We start from the raw sequence: 12,514 nt of genomic DNA, 5'->3' as shown, positions 1-12,514 counted from the left end.
AAACCAACAATCTACCAGGTGGAACCGGTACGGTTTTCTGCCAAGGAAACGATAAATTTCCAACAACAATGATATAGACAGTCTACCGGATGAAACCGGTACAATTTTCTGCTGCGGAACCATTAGGTTTTCTAAAAATTTTCAACAACAATAATATAAGCAGTCTATCGGGCAGAACCGGTACGGTTTTATTTAAAAAAAAAATCTTTTTTTGCAACAAATGCTTTCATAAGAATGAAAGCCACAGTCTACCGGGCGGAACCGGTACAGTTTTATTTTTTTAAAATATATTTTTTTTTGCAACAAATACTGTCATGAGAATGAAACCAACAATCTACCGGGTGGAACCGGTACGGTTTTCTGCCAAGGAAACTATAAATTTTCAACAACAATAATATAGACAGTCTACCGGGTGGAACCGGTACAGTTTTCTGTCAAGGAAACCATAAGTTTTCAACAACAATGATATAGTCAGTCTACCTGACGTGACCGGCACGGTTTTATTTTAGAAAAATAGTTTTTTTTATGCAAACAAATGCTTTCATGCACGGAGAAAAAAATACATCGTAATTTTGTGAGAATCCTTCCAAAAATTAGTGTGCTGTTCACCAACGCTGGGACATAACAGGGAGTCATCGGAGAATTCGCATGTGGCACACTAATTTTTACGGGAATCCCCCGAAAAAGTGGCCGGAGTCCCACCAAAAATTAGGGTGCTACTTATGAATTTTTCGACGACCCCATGTTATGTCCCGGCGTTGGGGGACAGCACACTAATTTTTGGGAGATTTTTTTCTCAGTGTGTAAATGAAAGCCACAGTCTACCGGGTGAAACCGGTACAATTTTCTGCTGGGGAAACATTATTTTTTCTAAAAAATTTCAACAACAACAATATAGGCAGTCTATCGGGCAGAACCGGTACGGTTTTATTATAAAAAAAAATCTTTTTTTGCAACAAATGTTTTCATAAGAATGAAAGCCACAGTCTACCGAGTGAAACCGGTATGGTTTTCTGCCAAAAGAACCCTAAATTTTTAACAACCATAATATACAGACATATACCCGACTGCCCGATAGACTGTCTACCGGGCGGAACCCGTACAGTTTTATTTTTTTTTTATATTTTTTTTTTGCAACAAATGCTGTCATAATAATGAAATCAATAGTCTACCGGGTGGAACCGGTACGGTTTTCTGCCAAGGAAACCATAAATTTTCAACAACAATAATATAGATAGTCTACCGCGCGGAACCGGTACAGTTTTTTTTTTAAGATATATTTTTTTTGCAACAAATGCTGTCATAAGTATTAAACCAACAATCTACCGGGTGAAACCGGTACAATTTTCTGCTGGGGAAACATTTTTTTTTCTAAAAATTTTCAACAACAATAATATAGCAGTCTACCAGGTGGAACCGGTACAGTTTTATTTTAGAAGAATATCTTTTTTTTGCAACAAATACTTTCATAAAAATGAAAGCCACAGTCTACCGGGTGGAACCGGTACCGTTTAATTAAAAAAAAAAATCTTTTTTTGCAGCAAATGCTGTCATAAGAATAAAACCACTGTCTACCGGGTGGAACCGGTGCAATTTAACCTGAAAAGGTTATTATTTTGTAAATGAATTTATGCTAAAAATAACATCCGCAGTCCACTGGACGAGAACCGGTCCGGATTTCCCTTTGAAAAACAAACTTTTTATTGCAATAAATGCCCCACTAAAGATATAAACCAGAGTCCATCGAGTGATACCGGTGCAATTTTTCGAACGGAAATACTTTTCCAAAAAAAATTTAACAATATTATAGGCTGTCTACCGGGCGGGGACGGTACAGTTTTGTCTTGAAATAATATTGTTTTTGCAACAAATATCATGGTCCTGCAGATATATGGGGCATTCCATGTCAACTCGTGAGGTTTTAAACCTCATGGTGGTTTATGGTTTAAAGGTTTTAAACCTCAACTTCGAACGCAAGTTCTGGGTTCTGGTGATGAGTTACATGGAAAATTGTAGGGACAAAAAATGTGTTTTTGGATAAAGGAATGGAAAAAAAACGATTTCTTAATTACATGTTATTTGGACACCTTTAGAGCATAAAAACCGTAATTTTGATAATATGAACTACAGATTAAGTAAATCATCCAGTGAACTGATTTAAAAAAATTATAACAGTGTTGGCACGCATTTTTACCAGAGTGTCAACGAACATTGAATTCCAGACACTTACTCAGTGAGTTATGGTCGAGAAGGAATTGGGTTTGACTTATGATGATTGAAATATTATTCAGTGAGGCGAGCATAGCAATTAGCACATGAGCAAGTCATTTAATGCAATCTGCAAAATTAAGAGCTGATAGATTGGGTAATATTATTTTTAGTAGTCGCATTGCTTTTTGCAATGAGAATTATTATGAACAATTACTTGAAAAAACAAACATTGAAATTGACAGGAAAAAGGGCATAATAAAAAGGGCCTCAACATGCGGCCGGGGTGGCGCTAGTTTTAAAAAAGACGAAGGCAATAAAATAGAAAAATATTTCATCGTTGACGGCAGAAATTTTGCATAAATACCTCTAGATATTAACGATTGAAGTCCAATACGTCACCAACGTTGGAAGTTTACAGGAATAATGCCCTACGTTTTTCTTGGTTTGGCACACTTAGGGATTTTATTTAAACTAATTGCTGTGAAGAAACGCCGAGAGTAATGGCTGCTTTGCACTTCGGAACTTTGCCTATTTCGTCTCCCTTGGGTAAATAGCAATAATGGAGAATGGCAGTTGTAAAATTTATATTTTGCCGGCGCTTTGGCGGAAGCCCTAAAGTTGGATAACTACTAGTAGTCCAGTATGTACGCTGGCTACGTGTGCAATACTCCATCTGGTCTACAAATTCCCACATGAAATCCATTATTCCAAGACCAATCCCAGTTTAGTATTTGAAATCCACAATTATCTTGGCTTGCAATTGGTTGGAAACTAATGATGAACAACGCCATCCACATTTCATCATGAGTGGAGCTGATTCACCACATGATGGTTCTCTTAAAACTACATAAATGTTGGCATTCTAGGGGTAAACGAGGAAATCCCGGCAATGAATGATCGAGCGAATTTTTGGAAAGCGGCGTCAGTTTTTTCCATTTATTCACGAAGCCAACTTATAGAGTAACTTAAATAGACCTTTCAATTTTTAAAATTTTAATACGCCTCCGATTTGTCTTGCTTTCGGTTTTTTAAATCAAAGTTTTTAGTGCAAAAAAGCTTTAGTATCTCATTCGTTCTATGCTGTTAATACCGTGGAAACATGTCTACCGTGTATATTATTCCTCCAGAAAGTGAAGATGAAGAGGAATTGCATGAGGAAAATGAAGAGAACAGTTCAAAAAAAAAGTGCAAGAAGCATTCCCACAATAGGTATATCGTGGAAACAAATCGCTACAATTGGCATGCAACAAATAAAGATGGAAGAGAGTAAGTTTCATTTTTCGATTTTCGTGTTGCCTCCGGACGAGACGATAAGAATATTGATACTCGTGTTTTAATATTGTTGGTTAAATTTTTTTTTTTCGGTTGAAACAGATTCGTTCAGTGTGTGAACTCGAAATGTCACAGAAAGGGGAAAATTTCCGCTGATAAGGGAACATTTCAGCTCACTCAAGAGCACATGCGAACCTGCACTCCAAATCCTCATGCCGTGGAGATAGAAGAATTCAAGAAGGAATTCAAAGAAGGACTTCGTAAAAATCCTACGCAATCTGGCAAGAAGCTTTATAATGAGCTACGGAACAGCGGAAGGTAAAATTCGCTAGTAATTTATTGATTATTTAGTATTTCGCAGTCCAAAATCAGTAGATTTGGAAAGGACCGTTCTGGCCCGGTTAACCGACGCGAGGAGAATAAGTCCGGGTTGTGTCGGACGTACACGGCACATTAAAATCCATGATACATTTTCAAAATAGTCGTTCATTATTATTAATTGAAGAACGAGAAGATGAACGAGGTTATTCATCATGGAGATGCTTTTTAATGATTTTTTTATATCTTAAATACTTCTCCCTTAAGTTTTCTTCTCGATTTGAGTGACATCTTAAAAATACTGATGTTATTCTCTCTCGAGGGATGTTTTTCAAGATACGCAATAGCGTATCAGCCAAAGAAATTATGATAAGCATTTGAAAACAATAGTTAAATTCTACCGGGGACGACTGGCACAATAATCTCTCGGGGAAATCTCGTTTTTGTATTAAAAGCTATTAATAAAAGTGAAAAAGTCAAAGTCTAGTGGGTTCATCCGGTACAATTTTCTTCTAAGAGAATTTCCTTTTTTTTGCAAACATTCATAATGGAAAAAAACCCTCTGGAGTGGATAAATTTTGTTATAGTCATTGTTAAAAAATTTTGATGATAGCATTACATTCTACCGGGCGCATTCGGTGCATTTTTAATATGACAATTTTTTTTGTTGCTAAAAGATATAGAAGCCCGAATCTACCAGGTACACCCGGTAAAATATTCTGCCCCAGTAATATTATTTTGGAAACAAACATCTTTATGGAACCCAAAATAATGTGTGTACCGGATATAATCAGTACAATTTTCTTATCAGGGAATATTGTTTCGCCAACAAATTTTTGACAACAATAATATCCTCAATCCATGGGGAACAACTGGTACAATTTTCTTTAAAAAATATTATCGTTGGAACAGATATCTTCAAAAAAACAAAGCTTTAATCCTAGTGGCTACATCCCGTGAGATTTTCCCCAGAAGAATATTGATTTAGGAACAAACATTTAAAAAAACGGAAGCCAGAGTGAACCGGTCGCACCAGATACAATTTTCATTTGAAAAATTATAGATTTTGGAACCAACATTGCAATGAAAATAAAAGCGTGAGTCTACCGGTCGCAACCGGTACTTTGTCATTTGTGAAAAATTTTCTTATTGTACCCATTTTGTGATCATGAAAGTATTGATCTGTTTACCGAGCGCATCCAGTACAATTTCCTCCCAAACAACATATTTCTTGCAGCAAATATCGCGATAAAAATAAAAGCAAGGGTCAACCGGGCGCAAACGCCACCCTTTCCTTTTTTGAACATATTGTAATGTAATGAATTTGTTGGAATGAATTTGTCATGATAAAATTCATCTCAGTCTGTCGAGCGCAGCCGGTATAAATTACTCTCAATAAAAGAAGTTTTTTACATAAAAGATGTCAATAAAAATAAAAACCAGAGCCTGCCAGGTACAAACGATACACTTACATTTTTTAAAAGATTGCTATTGTAAGAAACTTGTGATGATAAAGTTTCAAATTTTCTTCTTGCAACAAACCTCTTGATAAAAAAATATTTCATAGGGTACCGGGCGCATCCGGTACAATGTTCTTTGGAAATACCTTGGTTTTGAAAAAAACATTTCAATGAACACTGAATACAGAGTTCGCCGGGCACGACTGGTTCAATTTTCATTTCAAAAAATGTCATTGTTGTTACAAACTTTTGATAACACAGTTAAACAGAGTATACCGGGCACAACCGGTAGAACTTCCTCTGAAGAAAAATTATACATAGCTTTTAAAAATTCGATAATAATACTAAGCAGAGTCTACGGCTCACACTCAATAACTTTTTGGTCGATCTGAAAGACACTGGAAGTCTACCGGTGCAATTGCCTCTCAACGTTTTTTTTCCACTAATAAACATTCGATAACAATAATTATAGTCTACCGGACATGCCCGGCAGGATTTTCTCTCGAGAAGATTTATTTTGCAGCAAACTCAACTGTGTCAATCTATGCACACGGTCCTGTTTAAATCATAGATTGGTCGTTTTTTTTAGATATCCCAAGGAGATGAGGCTCGCTTACGGCAAAAAGTTGAAGAAGATGGCAACGCGAGCGAAAAGAACGAGTAACCCAGTGATGTCAAAAGATCTGAAAGATATGTACGACAAACTGCAATCGTCGAAGGGCGAGAAGATGCTCCATTATGAATCTGGAAAACCGGAGAGATTGAGCGTACATCTCATTGAGAATCCCAGCAACGAAGATGGATCAACGCCCCATTCGTTGCTATTCATCGACTTGGATCACATCCACGACGTGGAGAAGCTGGCTTCACCTCGCACCCTTGAAGGTTACTGCGATTCCACCTTTGACGCAGTGCCTAAAAGGGTGATGGTGAATAAAGTGAAGGGGTATCAGCTTTTAGTATTCCAGGTGAATCGTAGGAATAATGCAACGGCCATTTTTTACGCATTAATAGAACGGAAAAGGACTGAGGACTACGAAACATTGTTCAGATACGTTTTTGATACTTTGGCTCCAGGGATTAAAGAGAAACTGATTATAGTCCACATGGATTTCGAACTTGCAGAAGCCAATGCCCTCAGAACTGTCATCCCTCACGTGCAAATTGTTCCCTGTCTTTTCCATTTTACCCAAACCTTGTGGAGGGCTGCGAGTAAAAGAGGGGCTTTATTTAAAAAAAGTAGAAATGGGAAACCGGTCAAATTGACAGATCAGCAGCAGAAGGTCTCCAAAAAAATTGACGATTTTATTCGGTATCTCGGAAAGTTCCCTTTCCTTCCAGCGAATAAAATCGATGCCTCTTTGCTGAAGACTTTCACTGACGATCTGTCAAAAGAAGCGACGGAAAAATCTAAAAGGTTTGTCAAGTATTTTGAATCCCAATGGATGAAGTCCTGTAAGCCAGACGTTTGGTCCATATTCGGTCAAGTTCATAGGACGAATAACTTAGCAGAAACGTTTAATCGCGATATCAACGCTTTATTCACTCGCAATCCAATGCCTTAGGATTTCGTGAAATATTTAGTTGAGATGCATCAGACAGTTATCCGAGAATACCAAGGGCAATACTTGCCAAAAAAGTATGACAGAATGAGGGAGAAGGCTCTGAAGGATTTTATTGATGATTACGACCTGGAGAGACAGACACCAGTCGATTTTATCATTAGCCTCATGAAATACGATAGAGACAACGATTCGAAAGCAATAGAGGAAATCCTTAAAGACCTTCGAGCCCAGAAAGAAGGAGATGAAGAGAAAGTAGAGGAGAGCAGCAAAGAGGAGGAGGAAACATCTCAGGACCAGGGGGAAGTGAACGATTTAAGAGATGACGTCGATGAAACAAGCGTAACGACGTTTTTTGCGACATTCAATCCTGATGCATCATTCTTTTACTTGATTATATAGAATATACACACTCAATCAATATATTTCGAAAGAAAACTGTACAGGTTGCGCCCGGTATACTTTCACCAATTTAATTATGAATAGTTTGTTGCAGAAATAATATTTGCTAGGAAGAAAATTCAACCGGGTTCGCCCGGTAAACTCTATAGTTTATATTTCTTCCTAGATATTCGTTGCAATGACAATATTTTTCGGGGAGAAAATTGTACCGGATGCGCCCGCTAGAGTCACCATACCATTTTTTGTAAAATGTTGATTGTCAAAAGTATCTTTCTTCAAAAGAAGTTCGTGCCGGGGTCGCCCGGTAAACTGTGGACGTTATGGTTGTTTAAAACCTATTGCAAAAGTTATTTTTCCTGTAGCTTGTGCTTTGTAGTTTGATTAAGATGCTGGTTGCAAAATCAATATTCATGCAAAAAGAAATTGCACCGGGTGCGCCCGGTAAACGGTGGACGTTATGGTAGTTTGAAATTTATTGCAAAAGTTAATTTTCCTGCAAATGAAATTGTTACGTCCAAACACTAGTAGCTTGTACTGTGTAGTTTTATTAAGATGCTGGTTGCAAAATCAAGATTCATGCAAAAAGAAATTGTACCGGGAACGCCCGGTAGTATCTGTTTTTTAAAAATTACAATATTTGTTGCACCAACATTTTGCTATAAGCAAGTTAAAATGTTTGGGGCAGATAGACAGACTCCAGATATAATTGAACGATCAAACGAGCCCGCCGAAGGCGGGCGAAGTTCGATCGAAATTATACGAAGCGTCTCGTTCGAAGATGATAGTTAACATGTAGTACTGTCAAGTGCTCGGCCAACTACACAACATTTAGAGTTTTTTTTTTTTTTTTTTTTTAAATGAGAACTTTCTCCCGCGCGTAGGCGCCCTCTTACGTGCGTTCCTCTGGTGTCCTCATATATTTAGCGTTGTTGTTATCACAATCTGTTCGAAGATGATTTGGGTATCGGGAATTTTTTAGTTGAATAAGATTTTTGGGTGGGTAATGATCATCTTCGAACGAGACGCTTCGTATAATTTCGATCGAACTTCGCCCGCCTTCGGCGGGCTCGTTTGATCGTTCAATTATACTATGCGTCTCGTTCTCGATGATAGTTAACATGTAGATTTTTAGCGTTTGTGATAACTGAATACATATTTTATTTAATGAAATTTTGACAAGATATATATATATATATAGATATATTTTATTTTATTATTATTATTTTTTTTTTTTTAATTTATTTCTTGGGAAGTACTGCTTTTGCAAAATTGTCTTCCGATCTTTCAATAGGTCTGTTATAAAAATGAGCGAACATTTGTGATCCCTCCGACCAACCTGCCCTTTGAATTATTGTATTAATGTCGATACCCCTATCATATGCTGCAGAAATAGCAGCATGCTTGGTACTGTAAGCACTGAACTCTTTTGTATTAATGCCTGCCTTTCCTAATAGTGATTTTATCCAGTGACCCAAGGTTTGTGGACATACTGGATGGTAAGGGCGAGTAGTTGAAATAAATAATTTCTTATTGTCTCCTCTAATATCTTTGGTTATTTTCAAACAATGCAAAATGGTTGAAGCTACACAAACTTTTTTCCTTTGATTTAATAAAGGGAGACTTAAGACAGGTTGAGCTTTTCCTGGTCTTGAATTTTTAATTAAATCCGGAATTTTTATTCTGACTCTTGTAGGGGTTATTTCTATATTGTCGATATGAATAAATGAAAATGTTTGGAGACGATGTGCTGTCGCAAGTGCTAACAATGTAATTGTGATCTCCGAAAGCTCTTTTAGTGTTAAATCTTCTTTATCTTTTGAGTCTTCGATGAAGGAGAGGACTTTTTCAGTATCCCAAGTAGTGGAGTATTTGGCTTTTGGGGGTCGTATTTTAGAAATTCCACGAAAGAACCGAGATAATAATTTATCGTTTGATAAGTCATTTTTTGATATTAGGGAAATAGCGGATCTTGATGAATTCAAAGTCCCGTAAGATGCACCTTCGTTATATCTTAGTGTCAAGAATTTTATCACTTCTGTTGCCTTTGGGTCAAATAAATTAATATTTTCTTCTTTGGTGAATTCTTTCCATCTTTTTAATGGTCCTTCATACTGTTTTCTAGTCGATTCCGTAATAGAATTAAGCATTATGTCGAGTGAATCTGGTAGAATACCCTCATTCAGGTACGATTGTTCGATAATTTCCCTGCCACTAGTGATAGTTTGTGAGCCAGTGGGTGAATCTTCTGCCTGCAAGGAGATAGTAATAAATCGGGTGCAGGATCAAAGCGAAGGGGTGGGGAACATAGTAGAGATTGGAATAGTGGGTACCAGGATTGTGTGGGCCAGTAGGGAACCACAATTACCCCAGTAGCTTGGTCATTAATAATTTTTCGTAGAGTTGGTGAGATCAGTGCGAAAGGGGGAAAGCCATAGAATTTTTCACTTTTCCACGGAATTGTAAATGAGTCTATTGTTTCTGCCCCCGGGTCTGGGTAACGAGAACAATATCTTTGACATTTTTTGTTTATTCGAGATGCAAATAAATCAATACTGAAGGGACCTAATTTTTTAAAAATTATTTTGAAAGCTGTTTGGGACAATTCCCATTCAGTATCCAGATTACTGACTCGTGATGCTGTGTCTGCCTGTGTATTTTCTTTTGAGGGGATATAGCTGGCAACTATCCAAATTTTCCTACTTTCGCACCATTGCCAGATTTTTCGGGCTAGTTCACTCAGATGAGGGAATTGAATGCCTCCAGCTCTATTGATATAGGCTATTGCCGTCGTATTGTCAATACGCAATAGGATTTCACATTCAGAACTCTCGGAAGCAAAACATTTTAATCCAAAGAAGGCGGCTAGTAGTTCTAAATAATTTATGTGTGATTTCTGGTCTTTACAGTCCCAAAAACCCTGTGTTATTATACCTCCACATTCAGCTCCCCATCCAGTTCTAGATGCATCGGAACTGATGACTAATTGATACTGTTGAGTTTTTATGGACTGAATGCCAATGATTATGTTCTTTTTCCACCATGAAATGTCTTCTATTGAAGCATCACTAATTTTCATGAAACCCTCAAAATCATCATCATTTTTGAGTAGAGCGAGCCACTTCTCTCTTTCTAGTCTTTTACAATAAGTTTTCCCATACTCGACCCCTGGGCAACAGGAGATTAATGTTCCTAATAAATGGGCAACTTCACGAATTTTATATAATTTTTTAGATTCATAGGTATCTAGTAATCGTATTATCTTAGTTTTTTTTTTCTCTTTTGTAATTTCGATTTGTATTTCTCAGTATTTATTATAAAACCTAGATATTTTTGTCTCTTGCTAGGTGTACAAGAGCTTTTTTGATAATTTATCAGGAAACCCAACTCTTCTAAGACTTTAATAGTCTGTTGCATATGATTTTGACAAGATTCATAAGTCTTACTTATGCCCAATATGTCGTCTAAATAAATAACCGATAGGAGATTCTTTGATCGAAGAGTATTCACAATGGGTTTCATGAGCTTGGTAAAGACGTATGGACTTGTACTTAAACCAAATGGAAGACATATGAATTCGTATAATTTTTGATTGAATCGGAATCGCAGAAATTTTTTACTATTTTCACCGATAGGTACAAGGAAATACGCGTCTTTTAAATCTATCGTGAAAAGATAATCGTCAACAGAAACAAGATTTTTTACTGCTCGTAGATCTTCCATTTTAAAATGGTCAGTGTCGATAAATTTATTAAGTTTTTTCAAGTTAATAATAAACCGATATGATCCATTTGGTTTGGGGACTAGAAAGTAAGGTGATATGAATTGACCCTCGATGTCTTGACACTCTTCTATCGCTTTTTTAGCGAGTAAAGATTGTATTTCTTTTTCAAGAATTTTAATTTCAGAAGTTGACCATGTGGGTTCTGTTTTTTTATCGATCTGCATGGATTGTTTTTTAAATGTTATTTCATATCCCTCTAACCATTGAAGGATTATCCTGTCATTGGTTATGTCCTTCCATTTTTTGGTGAAAAAACGAAGCCTACCAGCAAGAGGGGTTACCTCATTTATTTTTTGGATGTTCGTGCTGCTGGTCTAGTCTTCTCGGAGTTGTATTTCGATGGGGGACGTGTCATTGCTGGTCTCGGTCTGTACTTCACATTGGTGAATTTCTTCGTCTGGTAGTAGCCCACCTGACTGTATCTCGTAGGTGGGCCTCCCAAGTTTCCCTGATTAATATTTTTTAGGATATATTTTTTGAGAGGGGGTTTTGGGGGAGGTTTCAGTGAGGCAGATGCTTTTTCAATCTCTTTGACGTCTTTGACTTGATCAGTCAAATGTTCTCCGTAGAGCCATTTGTCAGAGATGCTAGCATCCAGTGTTGGTTTGATTTCCTTGTCAAGGATGGGAGTGATGAACGATTTTCTGGCTATGGATTGCTGGTGATATGTGTCGCACAGCAATTTGCCTGTATCCCATAGATACTTCATCAGTTGAGCATAGTCAATGTCTTCAGCGTTGTTCATTCCCATGGATATAGCTGCACTTAGAGTTATGATCGCTGTTCCCACGCAATTTTGCGTGTCAATGAAGTGTTTGTCACGTTTTATGGCAATTTCTGACATGTGACGTTGAATCGGGAGATTGACTTGTGGGGCTTCTGTTGAAAAATCTCCATTTCGAGGATATTTCTTCAGAAGTTCTTTCCTGTTATCTTCTGATAGTCCTTTGGACATCCAGATCTTCCACCATTTTTTAACACCTTCATCAATTTTTATTGAAGAATCTGTTGAGGGGATTTCTTCTCCTAGCATCTCCAAAAAACTTGGATCTAGACCGAGTTCTTGAGTCTCCAAGGTGGAGTTTTGATGTGGGGAGATTTCTGAATTTTTGGTGGATTCATCATTTTTTGTTTCTACTGATTCTAGAATCTGGATGTCTGGCTCCATTGACTTATTGTCTGAGCTGTTCTCTTTGTTAGCCTCCTCCTCAGATTCTATAATAAGAAATTTTTTTTTTTTTTTTTTTTTTTCAGTATTCGTTTATTTTATTATTCGTGAAGAACTGGGATTTATTCGTGTAGAATTTACCCAAGTTATTTTCGTTTTGTTCGTATAGAACTGGGCTTTTATTCGTATAAAATTTTTTCCCAAGGTATTTTCGTTCGTATAGAACTGGGTTTCGTTCGTGTGGAACTTTCCCGTATGTTTTTCCGTGTGGGAATAACATACATGAATCATTATTATTATTTATTTATTTATTTTTTTTTTTTTACCTTGTGTGGATACT

At 37.0% G+C, this 12,514-nt stretch overlaps 1 protein-coding gene across 1 annotated transcript; it reads right to left on the bottom strand.

The window, feature by feature from the left end:
• Positions 1-8,808: 8,808 nt before the first annotated feature.
• On the bottom strand, positions 8,809-12,039 carry LOC107039311. The gene is made up of 3 exons (XM_029126191.1): positions 11,988-12,039; positions 11,288-11,885; positions 8,809-9,474 (listed from the first exon to the last, which is right to left on the bottom strand). Exons 1-2 carry the CDS (start codon positions 12,037-12,039, stop codon positions 11,293-11,295), a joined length of 645 nt encoding a protein of 214 aa, XP_028982024.1. The 3' UTR covers positions 8,809-9,474; positions 11,288-11,292.
• Positions 12,040-12,514: the final 475 nt, after the last annotated feature.

Source organism: Diachasma alloeum, unplaced genomic scaffold (assembly GCF_001412515.2).
Source record: "Diachasma alloeum isolate Michigan unplaced genomic scaffold, Dall2.0 Dall_scaffold_00296, whole genome shotgun sequence".
NCBI classification, from domain to species: domain Eukaryota; kingdom Metazoa; phylum Arthropoda; class Insecta; order Hymenoptera; family Braconidae; genus Diachasma; species Diachasma alloeum.
The sequence above is the reverse complement of the archived record's forward strand: the minus strand, read 5'-3'. Positions and strand labels throughout refer to the sequence as shown.